General features: G+C 36.6%; 1 protein-coding gene across 1 annotated transcript in view; it reads left to right on the top strand.

The window, feature by feature from the left end:
- The window catches only part of LOC131949505 (nidogen-1), a 59398-nt gene that overhangs the window by 22909 nt on the left and 14824 nt on the right, over window positions 1–21665 (top strand). The window contains exons 3-15 of the mRNA XM_059311397.1: window positions 893–1032; window positions 2530–2671; window positions 5405–5613; window positions 5916–6010; window positions 10719–10868; window positions 11303–11542; window positions 12838–13059; window positions 15121–15339; window positions 15859–15981; window positions 18037–18153; window positions 18613–18741; window positions 20075–20206; window positions 20948–21067. Coding sequence (XP_059167380.1) covers window positions 893–1032; window positions 2530–2671; window positions 5405–5613; window positions 5916–6010; window positions 10719–10868; window positions 11303–11542; window positions 12838–13059; window positions 15121–15339; window positions 15859–15981; window positions 18037–18153; window positions 18613–18741; window positions 20075–20206; window positions 20948–21067 — 2038 coding nt within the window. The remainder of the gene's footprint in view (window positions 1–892; window positions 1033–2529; window positions 2672–5404; window positions 5614–5915; window positions 6011–10718; window positions 10869–11302; window positions 11543–12837; window positions 13060–15120; window positions 15340–15858; window positions 15982–18036; window positions 18154–18612; window positions 18742–20074; window positions 20207–20947; window positions 21068–21665) is intronic.

Below are 21665 nucleotides of genomic sequence, written 5' to 3'. Positions count from 1 at the left end.
TATCCCATCACAGCTAAGCAAATAGGCCAACACTAGATGTAATGAGAAGTCTTCATTTTCAAAAAAAAAATATTTTTTTTACGTTTCCTTAATTACCCTAATTATTTTATTTTCCTCACTAATTACCGTGAAACACGTTCTCGGCCATTGAACCAGAATCTCACGTGATCATCACACCAAGCCTACAGCGAAGCGGGAGTTGGGCTAAAGAAGAATAATTAGCCCAAGCACTCTCAAACCGTTGGCTAATTACGGCAAGGATATTTTGCCGGCGCCGGCAAAGTTCTCCCCTTTGAAAGATTAATTTACTCCTTTCATAACGACGGAACGATTTTTCTTTGCCAAGCATTGAATTACGTGCTGTGTTTTGTTTGCTATTGTCATAAAAAATGGTTTAGCTCTTTTGAAATGGATCATTCGTTTCAAAGACACTCTGTAAACATGCATATAGTGGGAATATATATATATATATATATATATATATATATATATATATATATATATATATATATATATATATATATGTAACGCACATTTAGACGCGCACAAATGATGGAGAAATAAAATATCCCTAATCCCTGACCATCTTTTGTATAATCTACTAGTGTTAATATCTATACTATACCTACCTTTTATCTTCAGGAAACCTCTAAACTATACCTTTTTATCTTCAGGTAATCTCTAAACTAAACCTTTTATCTTCAGGTAATCTCTAAACTATAGCTTTTATCTTCATGTAATCTCTAAACCCTAGCTTTTATCTTCACGTAATCTCTAAACTATACCTTTTATCTTCATGTAATCTCTAAACTATACCTTTTTATCTTTAGGTAATCTCTAAACTATACCTTTTATAGTGAGGTACTCTCTAAACTATACCTTTTACCTTCAGGTAAATGTCAACGGACTTGTCACGTTCAAATCCGACTTCCCGACCTACCGGCCCGACGTGGCCATACCCCTGGGGGCCCACGCCATCGCCGTCTTCTTGGCCGACGTGGACACTACTACGGGCGGTCGAATTTATTATAGGTGAGTAGAGTCATCAGGTAGACCTTGACAATATATCGTGAACTTGGTTTATTTTTAAATGAGGTTTTTGATATGGCGATAGTTTTCCTGTGAGTTTGAGAGTAAACCCCGTACTGATGCAAAAAAAAAAAGCTCTCTTGACTGTTGTCAGTAAGTATCCGATTTAATTCATATGTAATAAACAATAAACCGGGAGTGATCTCCCCTAAACTTTCTCGAATATTCTTATATAAAAGAACAGGGGAAGGGAACTCGGGCTATAGACATGATTTTTAATCCATTTTAAATACTTAAAGTTTTAAAAATAGAATAAAATCTCGTAGACAAATTAATTGCACACCAAGTGAACGCCAAATCAAAAAAGCGCATAATAGTGCGCAATATTATTAGTACTTTTAAAATTTACATTAGTTTTTTGAGAAATCGGAAGTAGCGTAAATTACTACTTCCTGTCAACGGAAATTACTCAAAATTTAACAGAAGGTAGAGAATTAGATCTTTTACTTACACGTGAAATTTCATTTATCTATCTGAAATAGTACTCAAGTTATAGGCTTTTGAAAAATTCAAAGTAGGAAAAGTACCACTTCCGATTATCATAAATCGCTCAAAAGTTGATACGGATCTACGATTTTGATAAAATACTTATATATGAAATTTGATCAACCTAGCTGTAACGGTACTCAAGTTATCGTGTTTACACACGGACAGACAGACAGACAGACAGACAGACACACAGACACACAGACATACGGACAAGATTGCAAAATTATGTTTTTCCGTATCAGTGAGGTGTAAAACGTCGAGATTTGTAAAAATCTCGATTTTTTTTTTTTGCACGATTACAAGACTTTCTCTATACTTCGTATATACGAGAAAGTAAAAATTTTGCACTTTACTTGTGTATATTAGTAAGTAAGTAAAGTTCCATTTGAAACCTGACCAGTGTTTCTTCCAGAGTTTTTTTCTCCGGGGGTGGGGGGTCGGGGGGTGGTGTAAACTTGACATTTTCGGAGGCGACCTAAAATTTTCGGGGGAGGGGGGGGGGGGGCGGACACAGTTAAAAGTATACATTTTCGATACAAATTCCATTTCGCTCGGAGGGGGGGGGGGGGGGGGATGCCTGGAAGAAGCTCTAAACCTGACGGTCTACGGGGCAAGTTAAGTAGAGATCACTTGTTTCTGTGGCATCGGCATATGAAGAGATAGTTTGGTCAGCACTATGTCCAGCCGCCTTTACTTTCCCTAACGTGAGTTTGGTACCCATCAGAGTTGGGTGGACTCAGGGACGTCCCACCGACTTGAACGGTGATTAGAACTCGAGACTTACAGGTGAGCAGTCCAGCTCTCAACCGCTAGGCCCCTCCGTCCCTTTTTTTTTACCCGTATAAAACAAAAGACAATCAAATACTAGACAACACATAAAATATTGACAAATAAATAAATAAAATAAATAAATAAATGAAATTCGTTTAATTACCCCCCCCCCCCCCCCAGGAAAAGCGATGAACCAGCAATCCTCGATAGGTTGGCAAGCGACATCCGCAGTCACTTCCCAGGATTCAACACCTACAGGCCGACATTGGTCTTAGTAGTCACGTGGGACCGAGTGGGATACTACAATCAACGCGCGGACAAGGTAAGGTCGACTTGTTGTTGAGAAAAAAAATGTTACGGTTTGTTAGTTGTTGAGTTAAACATGTTTAGTTATAACTGTTTAGAATTTTTAAAAATTGTCATCATTCAAAAGAAAAAAAAAACAGAAAAAAGTATTCCGAACATCAAATTATCAGGTGATCTTTTCAAGACTTTCAGGCGGGCAGTCGTGCCCTTCACATTTGACCACACCTTCCAATATTCTCAACGTAGCGTATCGTCAAAAAATTCACCCCCCCCCCCTTCCATTCTGACACGTGCCTTACTTCATTCATAGACACAGTCAAATAGGCAAACATACTATTATAATTTTCAGTATTCAATGATAAAATAAATTGTGTATTTGTATCCTATGTTTCTGTTCTCACCTGTCTCTCTCCCAGGTGTGTATTTGTATCCATGTCTCTGTTCTCACCTGTCTCTCTACCACGTGTGTATTTGTATCCGTGTCTCGGTTCTCACCTGTCCCTCTCCCAGTTGTGTATTTGTATCCATGTCTCTGTTCTCACCTGTCCCTCTCCCAGGTGTGTATTTGTATCCATGTCTCTGTTCTCACCTGTCTCTCTACCTCTCCCATCTGTGTATTTGTATCCATGTCTCTGTTCTCACCTGTCTCTCTACATGTCCCAGGTGTGTATTTGTATCCATGTCTCTGTTCTCACCTGTCTCTCTACCATGTGTGTATTTGTATCCATGTCTCTGTTCTCACCTGTCTCTCTACCTGTCCAGGTGTGTATTTGTATCCATGTCTCTGTTCTCACCTGTCCCTCTCCCAGGTGTGTATTTGTATCCTTGTCTCTGTTCTCACCTGTCTCTCTACATGTCCCAGGTGTGTATTTGTATCCATGTCTCTGTTCTCACCTGTCTCTCTACCATGTGTGTATTTGTATCCATGTCTCTGTTCTCACCTGTCTCTCTACCTGTCCAGGTGTGTATTTGTATCCATGTCTCTGTTCTCACCTGTCCCTCTCCCAGGTGTGTATTTGTATCCATGTCTCTGTTCTCACCTGTCTCTCTACCTGTCCAGGTGTGTTTTTGTATCCATGTCTCTGTTCTCACCTGTCTCTCTCTCTCCCAGGTGTGTATTTGTATCCATGTCTCTGTTCTCACCTGTCTCTCTACCTCTCCCAGGTGTGTTTTTGTATCCATGTCTCTGTTCTCACCTGTCTCTCTCTCCCAGGTGTGTATTTGTATCCATGTCTCTGTTAACACCTGTCTCTCTCCCATGTGTATTTGTTTGTATCCATGTCTCTGTTCTCACCTGTCTCTCTCCCATGTGTGTATTTGTATCCATGTCTCTGTTCTCACCTGTCTCTCTCCCATGTGTGTATTTGTATCCATGTCTCTGTTCTCACCTGTCTCTCTCCCAGGTGTGTATTTGTATCCATGTCTCTGTTCTCACCTGTCTCTCTACCACGTTTGTATTTGTATCCATGTCTCTGTTCTCACCTGTCTCTCTACATGTCCCAGGTGTTTATTTGTATCCTTGTCTCTGTTCTCACCTGTCTCTCTCCCATGTGTGTATTTGTATCCATGTCTCTGTTCTCACCTGTCTCTCTACCATGTGTGTATTTGTATCCATGTCTCTGTTCTCACCTGTCTCTCTCCCAGGTGTGTATTTGTATCCATGTCTCTGTTCTCACCTGTCTCTCTACCACGTTTGTATTTGTATCCATGTCTCTGTTCTCACCTGTCTCTCTACATGTCCCAGTGGTTTATTTGTATCCTTGTCTCTGTTCTCACCTGTCTCTCTCCCATGTGTGTATTTGTATCCATGTCTCTGTTCTCACCTGTCTCTCTACCTGTCCCAGGTGTGTATTTGTATCCATGTCTCTGTTCTCACCTGTCTCTCTACCACGTGTGTTTTTGTATCCATGTCTCTGTTCTCACCTGTCTCTCTACCTCTCCCATCTGTGTATTTGTATCCATGTCTCTGTTCTCACCTGTCTCTCTCCCAGGTGTGTATTTGTATCCATGTCTCTGTTCTCACCTGTCTCTCTACCACGTGTGTATTTGTATCCATGTCTCTGTTCTCACCTGTCTCTCTACATGTCCCAGGTGTGTATTTGTATCCATGTCTCTGTTCTCACCTGTCTCTCTCCCAGGTGTGTATTTGTATCCATGTCTCTGTTCTCACCTGTCTCTCTACATGTCCCAGGTGTGTATTTGTATCCATGTCTCTGTTCTCACCTGTCTCTCTACCTGTTAAGGTGTGTATTTGTATCCATGTCTCTGTTCTCACCTGTCTCTCTACATGTCCCAGGTGTGTATTTGTATCCATGTCTCTGTTCTCACCTGTCTCTCTACCACGTGTGTATTTGTATCCATGTCTCTGTTCTCACCTGTCTCTCTACCTGTTAAGGTGTGTATTTGTATCCATGTCTCTGTTCTCACCTGTCTCTCTCCCATGTGTATTTGTTTGTATCCATGTCTCTGTTCTCACCTGTCTCTCTACATGTCCCAGGTGTGTATTTGTATCCATGTCTCTGTTCTCACCTGTCTCTCTCCCAGGTGTGTATTTGTATCCATGTCTCTGTTCTCACCTGTCTCTCTACCTGTCCCAGGTGTGTATTTGTATCCATGTCTCTGTTCTCACCTGTCTCTCTCCCAGGTGTGTATTTGTATCCATGTCTCTGTTCTCACCTGTCTCTCTACCTGTCAAGGTGTGTAATTTGTATCCATGTCTCTGTTCTCACCTGTCTCTCTACCTGTCCAGGTGAACACGTTCCAGCTCGTTCTTGCCACAGATGGCACCGACTCCTTCTCCTTGTTCCACTACCTGGATTCTGGAATCCAGTGGACCAAGTCGGACGGCAAGTTCAGCAGCGAAATGGAAGATATTCCACCTCAAGCTGGCTTCGAGGGCGGGGTCGGGGGTCACCATCACAAGTTACCCGGATCGGGTGACACTGCGTTATTCATCACGTGGGTAGTATTTAATTTCTTTTTTTGTGTGTATATTTTATAATCTCTAACTGCTAGTCACTAGTATTTTACTAAACGCATTTCATGTTATTTTACGATTTCTTTGAGGTTTCTACAATATGGCTGGTAAGTAGGTCACCAACCAGTTCTACGGCTCAATAAAACCTGCATGAGCTATTAAACTGGTTGGTGACCTACTTACCAGCCCTATTCTAACTGTTTAATAATAAAACAGATTATTTTATATATGTATCTATGTTGGCCTACTTTCTTATGCACATGCTTCTAAATAATTTTTTCAGTGGGTCTAATGTAAATACTCGAGGCGTCTGGATGTATCATATAGGGAACACAGGCAGTGGAAACGTGAGACCCGCTGATAGGGGCACACAAGAAGGTACACACTGGATTCGATTTGGTTACATTTTTTTCAAAAGGAACTAACTCAATAAAATCACACACACACTCACAACACACACACATACAAACAAAAAGCTTTTGAATAATGAAATTGAATATATATATATATATATATATATATATATATATATATATATATATATATATATATATATATATATATATATATGGTATGTGTGTATGTCGGCCTATAAGCCTATAATTTAAATATATGCCGCATACGCTTACAAGTATGTGTATAAGCTTTAATCACTACAGACTTAATAGTAAGGATGTTTTATCTTTAATGTGAATAACACAGATGGATATAGCATTGTTTTCTCTATAGTTAGCGAATTCATGGTGTCACGCCTCTGTATATGATACACAATATAGTATAGTCATATACTATTACTAATATACGCCTATTCCCAGAGTTTCTTCCAGACATCTCTTCGGAGGGGGGTGGAGGCCCCCCGAACGAAATGGAATTTATATAGAAAACATATACTTTTACCAGTGTCCGCCCCCCCCCCCCCCCCCAAGGAAAATGTTGTCCGCCCCCCGAAAATATCAAGTGCCCCCGCCCCCCCCCCCCCCCCCCCCGGAGAAAAAAGTCTGGAAGAAACAGGTTTAGGGGATAATTGAACAGATCGATGGTTGATAAAAGCTTTTGAGTAATGAAATTTCATAAATTATTTAATCTTACCTAAACATTATTAAATTAAATATTATCGATTTCCCTGCCTAATCTACTAACGCTTCCCGAAAAGGTCAGTGTGTTACCATGAATTTTGTATATTGTAATTTGTATATTAAAAAAAATATTTAGATCTCAAACCAAACGTTATTCGAAAGCATTTACAACTTAGATCTAGACCAATTTGGTAATATATTAAATTTCCGTTTCTGTCGTTTTTGTTTTTAATTCGCTTCGATACCTGCTTACAGGGGGAAAATTAATAACTTAGGCCTACTCAGCGAATTTACGTTTAGATGCACTTAGTGCTCTTGTCTGATGGAGTTATCTCAGGTGGATTTAAGTAAGCTGCTGAACAGCTGTTTGCCGCCGACATTATTTAGACTTCAAGAGAGGCTTAAGAATTTAGAAATGGGTTATTTTGTAACCTGTTAAAAAAATATGAAAGCGCAGGCGGTAAAACCTTAGTTTAGCGTCGGAAATTATCGGGTAATGTTTGTTGAGTTTCGGTAACTAGAGTTACGGTAAACCTTGGTTTATTTGACCGTTGAAATATAAATAAATTGAAAGTCGATTGTAGTAAATTCAAATTGTTTTAATTTTTTAAAGTTTAATCAACAAAAGGAAACAAGAATAAATATAATAGTAGATTTAAATTAGTAGATCTAAAAAACAACAAAAAAAAACAACATAGATCTATATTAATATAAATAGGCTAATGAAGTCAAATGTTATAATTAGGCATTCCGACTTCCGCTGTTTCGATTCGGTATTCAACATCCGGACTTTTCGATGCAGTCTTTATAAAAACTCGCCCTTTTCCGAAGAATGCCGAATCTCAATGTTGGAATCGAGTTTTTAGAAATATTCGATATAGATATTCTAGTGTAGTCGTATTATATGTTTCAATTAGAAAATTACCGCCATTATGACAATCTTTAAGCCGAAATCGATCGCACGATTCTAATGAGTTTATCTCGCGAACATGTCCCGTACGGTGCTGTCACATTTTAAATAAGTTTACGTATTAAACCCTTTATAAGTGTCTTGCCATTAGTTGTAAGTATCCATTAAATAAACAAATATTATTATAATAGCGGTTTTATGGCACTTACTACTTCTGCTTACGAGTTATCATACATGTCAAATCCCCGAGCTAGCGCTTCGGCCTTGACAACGCCATGGCGTCGGTTTAGCACCGCATTACCTATTATCGATAAAATACGCGCACTAATGCCAATGACGTAGTTTTCGAAGTTGGAAAGAATTTAAATTGTGGGTGGCACTGTTAAAACTAGATAAAATACGTTGATCAAGTTATCTATTAAAACCGACAGGCAAGAAGCTTAGGCTTACATTAAATAGTGTTAAGCATTTCACACATACCTACTTACTTAATTACTTAGATTTAAGGCTAATACTAATAGCCTTTAATATACTATTATACTTTATACTATAAATAAGTTATAGGCCTATTTCTTAGTATAACTAATGCTATATAGTATATGTATCGATTGATAAAGTAAGTCTGGGCCTATTATTGGTTATGATAAGTAAAGAAGCTTGGTGATAAACTTATTTAATTATTTGTAATAATTATGTTTATGACATTAGTAAATAATTAACAAAAGGTGCAGCAATTGACATGGGGGGGGGTACTAATTAATAAGGCAGTGAATTTAGAATGACATGAAAAAGGCATGATAATTATTATTCATAATAATTTAGGATACAATTTTTACATTTAATAATAAAAGTAACAAAAAACAAATAACAACAAACAATACGGATTTAAATCACTGCATGTTGCCAATATATATATTCATATAAGCAGATAGACAGGGAAGCTGTAACTTCTGATTTGGTACAAATTAACACTTAGCTTAATAAACTTTTACAAGAATTTAAGGTTTTTCTATTGATTAGTAATTTAGTTGTACCAAAATATCAATAGGGTCGTATAAAGGCCCTAGTATATTAAAGTAGTTTCCCTTTTGGACCTGTCAATCCATCATCCATAAAACAGCTGAAGTAGAGTTTATCTGTTTCTTGACCCATGCACATGAAGTGATGGTGTGGTTAGCTCTCTGCCAAGCTATCTTTACTTTCCCTTGGGTCAGGTACTCATCTGAGCTTGGTGGATGCTGCACGCTGCACAGACAGACTCGTCTGAGATCTGAGCTTAAGACTTGCATGTTAGTAGTTGAGTGCTTTAGCACACCATCCCTAGTTTTATTTTTCAGCATTCTTCTTATTACATGCTTCAGTATCAATAACCAAAATGTATCCTATTATAGTAACATTCTGGACATACGTCCGTTGCAGTCACTATAATTACTATAAAAGGGTGCAACACCCTTTCATGGACTTTTTAATTATATGCAGTCATACTTAATATAATTTTTTTCTATATTTCTATTGCCCCCACCCTCTAGCAAAGTTTCAATTTTAATATTAAAAAAAAACATAGACTTTCAGTCTGCATATTGACCTATATAGAACAGCACCCCTCACTTTAATTTGACTTGATTAGTTCTAATTATCCTTCATCAAATTTTGATTTTACTTTCATATTTCTATTGCCCACACTCTCTAGCACTAATGTGCAAAGTTTTATAATTATATCTCGAATAGCAGCAGTGGTATGCAAGCCTAAAGCCAATCACACAATTAAATCCGATGTTACAGTGATATATAACAGGTTTAATACATAACTTTAAAAATTCATATAAAAAAAACTATTAGGCCTAGAATGATAAATTTGGTATTTTTATCAATGGGATGTATTATAGGATTAATCTGTGTACATTTTATCATTCTATGGTAATTAGGAAAAATATCCCAACATTCCTAGTTATAATTTAATGTTTTTGGCTTGCAGCGGATTTGCGACCATTAGATCTAGATCTATATCTAGCTAGATATCTAGCTGCTAGGCCAAGTAAAAAAATCTAGATTACGAAAATAGTAAAAATGATTGCAAAATGTAAAAATGATTACAAAAATAAATCTATCCAAATTTTAAACATTCTGTATAAAAATAAAAGATGACGCCAAATAAAGTATGGTTTACAGTACTTCCGGTGAATTCCGGAAGTGTGTGACAGACTTTGGCATTGTTTTACTGTTTTTTACTGCTATACGCTTCCGGAATAATAACCGACGCTAAACTAAGGTTTTACCGCGCAGGCCACATTACAACGAATAATTTACAGAGTACCTTGAATTTGATAATCGTTCGCCTCGCCATTTCGCTTTTCACGTCTCACAATTTCCCAACATCCAATACTCTGTAATTAACTAAATTATAAACTAATTAATAATTATTACAGACTGTAGGCCTAATATCTATTATTTATAAATAATATAAATATAGGCCTAGATCTACATCACTATAGAATAGAGTTTACAGAGTATTTTTTAGTCTAAGTATAGATAGAGTACTAGATCTATACATAATACTATATATAGATCTAGTGTAGATATAAATCTAGACCCTATAGGCCTATATAATAATATATATAAAAAAATAATATATATAATAGGCCTATATATTTATATAAATATTTAATAGGCCTTCAGAGTTTCTTCTAGGCATCTCTTCCCAAAATTTTTTTACCGCCCCCCCCCCCCCCCCCCGAAAGAAATGAAATTTATATAATTTATATAGAAAATATATACTTTTAACAGTGTGTGTCCCCCCCCCCCAAAGAAAGTTTATGCCCCCCCCCCCCCCCGAAAATTTCAAGAGCCCCCCCCCCCCCCTCAGAGAAAAAAGTCTGGAAGAAGAAACACTGCTATATTTTTTAGGCCTATAAATTTATGAAAAAAATTAGGCCTAACATTATTTTGCTATTAGATCTAGAATCTAGGTCTTATGATCCAACTGTCAGATTAAAAATATTCTTTTTATTTTGTATTCAGCACAAAACCAGAGTTTAAGTCATGGTTTCTTGCAATGTTTATGAAAATTATTTTTTAAACTAGTACATGTTTGTTGTTACAGTTATTATCTTTGAAGAAGTTGAAACAGAAACAGACGGCTGTTTCCTCAACCCTTGTGATAAAAACGCCCAGTGTATTGAACACAATGGGGGATCCTGTTGCGCCTGTGTTCCGCCCTTTTATGGAAATGGCATCAACTGTCTGGAACCAGGTAAACAAGTGCTCAATTGTTGATTTGTTTTAGCACTATTAGGATACGGACCAATTATTTCGGACATGAGTGGGTGGCAGTTCATAATAATTCCAAGTTAGTGAGCTAGAAACTCATGCATTTATGTTTTCTAGAAACTCATGCATTTATAATGTTTTTTAGAAACTCATGCATTTATAATGTTTTCTAGAAACTCATGCATTTATAATGTATTAGAAACTCATGCATTTATAATGTTTTCTAGAAACTCATGCATTTATAATGTTTACTAGTAAACAATCAGTGTGGGAAAATATTTTGTTTATTTATAATATATTTTAAAAATCTTCAATTCTTAGGAGCTTGGTACATCCTGTAACATTGTACCATTACTTACCCTTCCCAGCAATTCCAGTGTATTACCTAAAAAATTTTTTTTTTTTTTAATATCACAGATATCCCACAGAAGTTGGATGGTAGAGTGTACGGTACCCTGAACGGCATCCCCATGAGCAACCGTTCAATCCTGCACACGTACGTTGTCACAACAGACGGTCGATCCTACAGCGCCATCTCTAATGTGCCATCAAGTCTAGGGCCGGCCATGCAGGCTCTGAATTCTATTGGTGGGATTATCAGTTGGCTTTTTGCTGTGCCGATTAGCCCAAATGCTAAAAATGGATTTTCTTACACGGGTAAGAAGGATCAGATTATGCAAAGTTTTTTTTTAAAGGGTTGGATTTACTATACATTTTGATCTAAACCCCCTAAGAGATCTAAAAGAACACATCTTGTTTTGTTTACAAAAACATCAGTCCAGCATACCCAGGGTGTGTAATCACACAGAGCTAGTCTGGTTAGGCGTAAAAGTGATGAGTGAGAAAAACTGACCTTTTTTGGACCTTCTGGTCAGTAAGGCATGTGAAGTAGAGTCCATCTTGTTTCCATGATCTCTGCATATGAAGGGATAATGACACGCTGTCCAGGATCCAAACTCAAGACTAGCTGGTTAGCAGTCATGCACTCTGCTACCCAGCCACATCTGATAAAAACTACTGGTAGTTTACATGTATAGGAGTCTTGTGTGAGGGTTATCCCTGACGGTGTAATATTTATGTCAACACCTCTAACTATGGTTATTGAACTAGCTATTTACTTTGCATAATATAAACCATGTAGTGTAGGCTTACTGAGTTGTTTATTTTATTTACATTGAATTTGTGGAGTATGCAAACTAATGAGCTTACTTTCTCATATATATTATACTATTGTACTATAAAAGTATAATTGTATTTTGAAAACATAGCGTTGTGTTTTAAAAATATTGGATTAGCTAAGGTTTTCCAATCAAATCATAAATATAAGTTTCTGTAAAAACTATAAGGTTCTGAAAAAATATAAGTTCCTGTAAAAAATATAAGATTCTGTAAAAATATAAGTTTCTGTAAAAAAATAAAATACTTTCAGGTGGTGTTTTCAATAGAACAGCTGGGGTGTCCTAAGGTTCGAATCAAATCATTAATATAAGTTTCTGTAAAAATATAAAAATACTTTCAGGTGTTGTTAATAGAACAGCTCGTGTGTCCTAAGGTTCGAATCAAATCATAAATATAAGTTTCTTTAAATAAAAATACTTTCAGGTGGTGTTTTCAATAGAACAGCTCTGGTGTCCTAAGGTTCAAATCAAATCATTAATATAAGTTTCTTTAAAAAAATACTTTCAGGTGGTGTTTTCAATAGAACAGCTCTGGTGTCCTAAGGTTCGAATCAAATCATTAATATAAGTTTCTGTAATAAAAATAACAATACTTTCAGGTGGTGTTTTCAATAGAACAGCTCTGGTGTCCTAAGGTTCAAATCAAATCATTAATATAAGTTTCTTTAAAAAAATACTTTCAGGTGGTGTTTTCAATAGAACAGCTCTGGTGTCCTAAGGTTCGAATCAAATCATTAATATAAGTTTCTGTAATAAAAATAACAATACTTTCAGGTGGTGTTTTCAATAGAACAGCTCGGGTGTCCTTCCATTCCCTGTCTGCTAACAGGGCTGAACACACTGTGCGCATCTCTCAGGCTTTCTATGGGTTCAATGACCAGTCGCACAAGTCCCTTCGTATGACCACGACACTAGATGGCAGCTTGCCCGACGTTCCACTTGGTGCCCTCGTTACTATAGATGACTACACGGAGAACTACAAGAAAACGGCTAGAGGTAATGTAGTGCAGATGAATTTTAGTGGGTTGTTGCTGACCGACATATAGGTAGTTGACTTGCTACCCTTTTCCCCTATTTGTGTGTTCATCCCAGATGTTTGCTTGCTCTATTGGTCAACTATACTGTGTGGTGGTCCATCCTGCTATATTGGTCACCTATATTGAGTGGTCAATTCAGGTAGTTTGCCTGCTATATTGGTCACCTATATTGAGTGGTCAAACCATTGTAGTTTGCCTGCTATATTGGTCACCTATATTGTGTGGTCAAACCATTGTAGTTTGTCTGCTATATTGGTCACCTATATTGTGTGGTCAAACCATTGTAGTTTGCCTGCTATATTGGTCACCTATATTGAGTGGTCAAACCATTGTAGTTTGTCTGCTATATTGGTCACATATATTGTGTGGTCGAACCATTGTAGTTTGCCTGCTATGTTGGTCACCTATATTGTGTGGTCAAACCATTGTAGTTTGCCTGCTATATTGGTCACCTATATTGAGTGGTCAAACCATTGTAGTTTGCCTGCTATATTGGTCACCTATATTGAGTGGTCAAACAATTGTAGTTTGCCTGCTATATTGGTCACCTATATTGAGTGGTCAAACCATTGTAGTTTGCCTGCTATACTGGTCACCTATATTGTGTGGTCAAACCATGAAGTTTGCCTGCTATATTGGTCACCTATATTGTGTGGTCAAACCATTGTAGTTTGCCTGCTATATTGGTCACCAATATAGTGTGGTCAAACCATTGTAGTTTGCCTGCTATATTGGTCACCAATATAGTGTGGTCAAACCATTGTAGTTTGCCTGCTCTATTGTTCACCTATATTGTGTGGTCAAACCATTGTAGTTTGCCTGCTATATTGGTCACCTATATTGAGTGGTCGAACCATTGTAGTTTGCCTGCTATGTTGGTCACCTATATTGTGTGGTCAAACCATTGTAGTTTGCCTGCTATATTGGTCACCTATATTGAGTGGTCAAACAATTGTAGTTTGCCTGCTATATTGGTCACCTATATTGAGTGGTCAAACCATTGTAGTTTGCCTGCTATACTGGTCACCTATATTGTGTGGTCAAACCATGAAGTTTGCCTGCTATATTGGTCACCTATATTGTGTGGTCAAACCATTGTAGTTTGCCTGCTATATTGGTCACCAATATAGTGTGGTCAAACCATTGTAGTTTGCCTGCTATATTGGTCACCTATATTGTGTGGTCAAACCATTGTAGTTTGCCTGCTATATTGGTCACCAATATAGTGTGGTCAAACCATTGTAGTTTGCCTGCTATATTGGTCACCTATATTGTGTGGTCAAACCATTGTAGTTTGCCTGCTATATTGGTCACCTATATTGAGTGGTCAAACCATTGTAGTTTGCCTGCTATATTGGTCACCTATATTGTGTGGTCAAACCATTGTAGTTTGCCTGCTATATTGGTCACCAATATAGTGTGGTCAAACCATTGTAGTTTGCCTGCTATATTGGTCACCTATATTGTGTGGTCAAACCATTGTAGTTTTCCTACTCTATTGGTCACCTACAGTGAGTAATCAGTACAGCTTCAAGATAGTGTGTGGCTAATATGGGATATAAACTTCTTCTTTGCCTTTTCTACTGCCTGTTCAGATAGGTCATACACAACATTTTTCCATCCTTTTATGTCCTTTTTTTTTCTATTTCTTCCCAACTCCATCTGATAATTTTGATGTTCCCCACGCCAGGTGTTTTTAGGACTCTATCTTTTTTTTGGTTGTTGTGGATTCCAGGACATGCCTTGTCTGGCAATATTTGCTGCCAGATTCCTCAACATATGGTCTATCCATCTCTAACTTCTTTTTTTTATAATTTCTTGCTTCACTTTGACTGCCCTGTATTTTCCCATGCTGTTGTGTTGTAATCTACTGCCAATTGTATTTTGTTAATGTATTGATCTTAAGGACATTTAGTGAACATTATATTTAGCTACTCATTAAAATTTACCTTCCTGATTTTTATTCAATTAATCTGCAACATATTCTGTATAATGAACAGCACTAAACTTTTCAATATAGGCACCATAAAATCCTTTGCTGCTAGAACTTTCCGCATCAACGACATTGCCTATCGTTACTCTTGGGATAACACCATCACATTTGACGAGTGTGAATCAGATGATTCTAGCAACGGAAATGATGTCATGAAAGTCATCGTCTCCAGGCATTACGTCAAGCACAACGAGAATGACAATGTTGTACGGTATGCTATGTCGTCAAAAGTTGGAATATTTTTAGGTAAGTGGATACATACTTTGTTACTGAAGTAATACTGCAAATGGTTGTGTGGCAAGGCTACTTGGTGAATTTACTAGCTGTTTTTTTTTTTGTGTAAACAACATATAGGAAACACATCAATGTCAAATAACACTCTTTCTAAATGTTTCATATATTAGGGAAAACTTCTAAAAAGTGCAGTGCTTTATAATAAAACACAACTCAGATTTTCAAGGTCAACCTCTTTATAATTTATACTCAAAATTTTAATTGAGTATTATACTTGTTTAATTTGCTGCAGTTATTTTTTTTTTATTCTGCATTTTATCTATCTATATTATACTGAAATTGTATAAGAAGAGTGATTCATTTTGGGGATAAAAGGGTTTTATAGGGTAGGCTGGAATTAATGGGTCATTGGTTTGTGTTGTGCAGTACAGCCTGCAGCAGACCGACCGTTTTCCAAAGGTAAACTGGGTTGTCTAGTATGTTAATAAAACTAAGTGTAACATGAGTAAGAGAAATCTTGTTTTTTTGCAGGGGCCGACCCTTGTGTCACTGCGAGAACAAACTGTGCCAGCAACACTGATTGCATCCCAGATGGGGATTCCTACAGCTGTGTTTGCCGCACTGGGTTCTCAGGGGATGGCCAGTCATGCTCAGGTAAAACAAACACAAATGTTGGATCAGATAGATCTTGGTTTGCTGTTAGTTGTTTCCCCTGGTGAGCTTGTTTGATGGAAAGCATCTTCTTCTATGTATGAGGTGTATGCAGGTCCTATTTAGTATGTATAAGGTGTATTCAGTATGTATGTTGTGTATTCAGTATGTACGAGGTGTATTCAGTATGTATGAGGTGTATTTAGTATGTATGAGGTGTATTCAGTATGTATGGGGTTTATTTAAACAATGTAGTACGTATGAGGTGTATTCAGTATGTATGTATGACGTGTATTCAGTATGTATGACGTGTATTCAGTATGTATGAGGTGTATTCAGTATGTATGAGGTGTATTCAGTATGTATGAGGTGTATTCAGTACGTATGAGGTGTATTCAGTATGTATGAGGTGTATTCAGTATGTATGACGTGTATTCAGTATGTATGACGTGTATTCAGTATGTATGAGGTGTATTCAGTATGTATGAGGTGTATTCAGTATGTATGAGGTGTATTCAGTATGTATGACGTGTATTCAGTATGTATGAGGTGTATTCAGTATGTATGAGGTGTATTCAGTATGTATGAGGTGTATTCAGTACGTATGAGGTGTATTCAGTATGTATGAGGTGTATTCAGTATGTATGACGTGTATTCAGTATGTATGAGGTGTATTCAGTATGTATGACGTGTATTCAGTATGTATGACGTGTATTCAGTATGTATGAGGTGTATTCAGTATGTATGAGGTGTATTCAGTATGTATGACGTGTATTCAGTATGTATGAGGTGTATTCAGTATGTATGAGGTGTATTCAGTATGTATGAGGTGTATTCAGTATGTATGAGGTGTATTCAGTATGTATGACGTGTATTCAGTATGTATGAGGTGTATTCAGTATGTATGAGGTGTATTCAGTATGTATGAGGTGTATTCAGTATGTATGAGGTGTATTCAGTATGTATGAGGTGTATTCAGTATGTATGAGGTGTATTCAGTATGTATGACGTGTATTCAGTATGTATGACGTGTATTCAGTATGTATGAGGTGTATTCAGTATGTATGAGGTGTATTTAGTATGTATGAGGTGTATTCAGTACATATCAGGTGTATTCAGTACATATCAGGTGTATTCAGTATATATGTAGCCAGTATGTATGAGGTGTATTCAGTATGTATGAGGTGTATTCAGTATGTATGAGGTGTGTTCAGTATTTGTTCAGATGTTGATGAAAGCCAAATTTGAAAATGTTCATTGTTTTCTTGTATTTGTTTAGATGTTGATGAATGCCAAATTTGAAAATGTTCATTGTTTCCTTGTATTTGTTCAGATGTTGATGAATGCTTGAGAAGACCTTGTCATGAAAATGTTCATTGTTTCCTTGTATTTGTTCAGATGTTGATGAATGCCAAATTTGAAAATGTTCATTGTTTCCTTGTATTTGTTCAGATGTTGATGAATGCTTGAGAAGGCCTTGTATTGAAAATGTTCATTGTTTTCTTGTATTTGTTCAGATGTTGATGAATGCTTGAGAAGGCCTTGTATTGAAAATGTTCATTGTTTTCTTGTATTTACTCAGATGTTGATGAATGCCAAATTTGAAAATGTTCATTGTTTCCTTGTATTTGTTCAGATGTTGATGAATGCTTGAGAAGACCTTGTCATGAAAATGTTCATTGTTTCCTTGTATTTGTTCAGATGTTGATGAATGCCAAATTTGAAAATGTTCATTGTTTCCTTGTATTTGTTCAGATGTTGATGAATGCCAAATTTGAAAATGTTCATTGTTTCCTTGTATTTGTTCAGATGTTGATGAATGCTTGAGAAGACCTTGTCATGAAAATGTTCATTGTTTCCTTGTATTTGTTCAGATGTTGATGAATGCTTGAAAAGACCTTGTCATGAAAATGTTCATTGTTTCCTTGTATTTGTTCAGATGTTGATGAATGCTTGAAAAGACCTTGTCATGAAAATGTTCATTGTTTCCTTGTATTTGTTCAGATGTTGATGAATGCTCAATTTGAAAATGTTCATTGTTTTCTTGTATTTGTTCAGATGTTGATGAATGCTTGAGAAGACCATGTCATGAAAATGCCCGCTGTAGGAACACAATAGGTAGCTTCCAATGTATGTGTCAGTCTGGCTTTATTGGAGATGGTCGCACCTGCAAAGGTATTCTTTGATTAGTTTGGTAAAATTATTTTTTTCTAATCAGATAATTTTTCTATAAAATATTTCAATCCATACAACTTTAGATACACATGCAAAGCTATTCTTTGATTATTTTAGTAGTTTTCTTTTTCTAATCAGATAATTTTTCTCTAAAATATTTCAATTCATACATCTTTAGATGCACATGCAGTTATTTTTTAAAATTATTTTAGTAGTTTTCTTTTTCTAATCAGATAATGTTTTTCTAAAATATTTCATACAATGTTAGTTGTCGCTGATGATATTAGTAGTGTTTATTTTCTCTAATCAGATGATTTTTCTAAAATATTCCATTCAGCGTAAGCACACCTATAAAGATATTTCTTAATTAGATAGGTAGAACTTATTTTCACATATCACATCTGTTTTCAAAACTATCCCATATAACTTGTGATACTAAAAACTGAAACCTTCATTCAGCTAATGTTTCCTACTGTGGAACAAGTGTATGCGACCCCAACGCGAGATGTATTGTTGACGAACATGAGGACAAACATTGTCAGTGTCTTATTGGCTATGTTGGGGATGGAATCACATGCTCTTATATCTGTAAGTTGTATTTTTGCTAATTCTCCTGTAAGTTGCAGGATGTTTGCTAAAACTCCTGTAAGTTTCAAGATTTTTACTAAAACACCTGTAAGATGCTGGATTTTTTCTAAAATTTGCTAACACCTGTATGATGCAAGATTTTTGCTAAAACTACTGTATGATGCAAGATTTTTGCTAAAACTCCTGTAAGATGCAGGATTTTTGCTAAAATTTGAAAATTTGCTAAAACCTGTATGATGCGAGATTTTTGCTAAAACTCCTGTATGATGCAAGATTTTTACTAAAACTTGTGTAAGATGCAAGATTTTTGCTAAAACCTGTACTTTGCAGGATTTTTGCTAAAAATGACAAATTATCTTAGATAATATTTAAGGTTGGGTTAGGTTAAGGTTAGCCTTTAGAACTAGGGATGAGGCTGGTTTGGTATTGATAATAGCATAATGAGACCAAGACTATTTCCTGCCCATGTTTTAATGTCCCAGTATAGACCATTGACCACTTAAACCCTGTAAAAACTAGCACTACTAGATTCTACTAACTTTCTTTTAAATAAAACACTATTGCTTCTTTATATATTGAACAGGTTTTACATCCTGTGCCCAAGTAATATGCCTTATATGCCAGTTTCCACAGATTTGTTGAAAGCAACTCAATAAATCCCAATATTTATCTAAATTAATAAATCCATAAAAAACTACATACTAAAGTATATTATTTTACAGTTGTAAAGTATTTAAGCGAAAAACTGCTTCCATCACTATCTTAAATTGAAACGTGTAACTCATTATACATTTGAGGAGTCCTTTAGCAAAATCTGTGATTTCAGAGTTTTAAAAAAAAATGAGTTATCCTTAGAGACTACTTAATTAATTAAGTGGCAGTTATATATTTTATATTATTTTTTTCTAAAAAAGTATACTTTAAAATTAATTTTAAATAGTAAAATAGTGAAAACTCTAAGATTAGTTTAGACATAAATTTTAAAGTAATTTTCCTGAAAATCAATCCGCTTGGGCAGATGAGGTTCGTTAGCTGGGGACAGCTACTCTTCTAGGAGAGACAACTCCAAAATCAAACAACTGCTGCCTTGTAGTTTGTTCTTGGTTGATATGAAAGCAAATCCAAAAAGAAAAGCAGGCTGAAATCAGAGTCAATGGTCTCAATGGCGCATGACCAGTTGACACGTATACTTAATTGTGTTGGAGGGGATCCCTTCCAATACTAAAATTAAGAACGAAGAAGAAGAATCTGAAGTGACTTAGCAGATTTAGCAAGTGGACCACGCATTCGTCTAACATAACTCACCTTTTTTTCCACTGTTCACCTGTTGCAGCTGGCAACTGTAACGAGGTCCAGCTCTGTCCACCCAACTCCAGGTGTGTCTATGACGAGGAACTGCGCTCCTTCAGCTGTGAGTGTCTGGATGAGTTCAGTGGAGATGGAACCTCCTGCGAACCCATGAGTGGTGAGTTTCTCCCATCATTCAGTGTTGGTATTAAAACTAAAACCTCTTTGTTTCATTTTTAGAGATATGTAACTGTGTATAAAAGAAATACTCAAGGACTTGATTGTAATGTGTTTGTGAATAAAACGTTTAGTTTTATATTTATAGAAGTATTTCAATAACTTTTATTTGATAAGAAACTGTTGTGTGAAAGTAAACAAACAAAAGTAAAAATTCACACCAGTGGAAGATTTAGAGCAAGGTTTTTATGTTCAGTTCTTGTATGATGATATTGTTTGAACTCTTCAGTTCTGTGTGAACAAATACAATGCTTATGCACTCATGTTGTAAATTTTATTGTTCCCTTCAATGTTCCCCCAGCTACCCAGCTGTGACTCAAATTATGGCCGACTGTATTAGCTGTAAATTTTATTGTTCCCTTCAATGTTCCCCCAGATCCCTGCTGTGACTCATGTTATGGCTGACTGTGTTAGTTGTAAATTTTATTGTTCCCTCCAATGTTCCCGAGATCCCTGCTGTGACTCATGTCATTGCATGGCCGACTGTGTTAGTTGTAAATTTTATTGTTTCCTCAAATGTTTTCAGATCTTGGCTGTGACTCATGTTATCGCATGGCCGACTGTGTTAGTTGTAAATTTTATTGTTTCCTCAAATGTTTTAAAATCTTGGCTGTGACTCATGTTATCGCATGGCCGACTGTGTTAGTTGTAAATTTTATTGTTCCCTCCAATGTTCCCCCAGATCCCGGCTGTGACTCATGTCATCGGATGGCTGACTGTATATATGACGCAGCAGGCCGCCCCAGTAGGTGCCAGTGTAAGCCTGGTTTTACAGGTGATGGCAGGAGTTGTACACAAATTGGTGAGTACCTGTTTCATGTACAGGTAGGTGGTTTATTGTAGGTTAGGAGTTATACAGGTGATGGCAGGAGTTGTACACAAATTGGTGAGTACCTGGTTCATGTACAGGTAGGGGGTTTATTGTAGGTTAGGAGTTATACAGGTGATGGCAGGAGTTGTACACAAATTGGTGAGTACCTGGTTCATGTACAGGTAGGGGGTTTATTGTAGGTTAGGAGTTATACAGGTGATGGCAGGAGTTGTACACAAATTGGTGAGTACCTGGTTCATGTACAGGTAGGGGGTTTATTGTAGGTTAGGAGTTATACAGGTGATGGCAGGAGTTGTACACAAATTGGTGAGTACCTGGTTCATGTACAGGTAGGGGGTTTATTGTAGGTTAGGAGTTATACAGGTGATGGCAGGAGTTGTACACAAATTGGTGAGTACCTGTCTTATTTACAGGTAGGTGGTTTATTGTAGGCAAAGAGCACCAATTCTGAAAGGGAAACAACTAATACAAATTTATATTAATAGACTATTCAGCCTGAATATTTAGTTAATAAATTTATGCCAGTTGTTATTCTTCAAATTAAAATAGAGATTTTATTGCCACAAAT

The sequence above is a fragment of the Physella acuta genome, unplaced genomic scaffold (assembly GCF_028476545.2).
Source record: "Physella acuta isolate Inbredline_101_S28 unplaced genomic scaffold, ASM2847654v3 ptg000699l, whole genome shotgun sequence".
NCBI lineage: Eukaryota > Metazoa > Mollusca > Gastropoda > Physidae > Physella > Physella acuta.
Note: the sequence above shows the minus strand (reverse complement) of the source record. Positions and strands in the feature narration are given on the sequence as shown.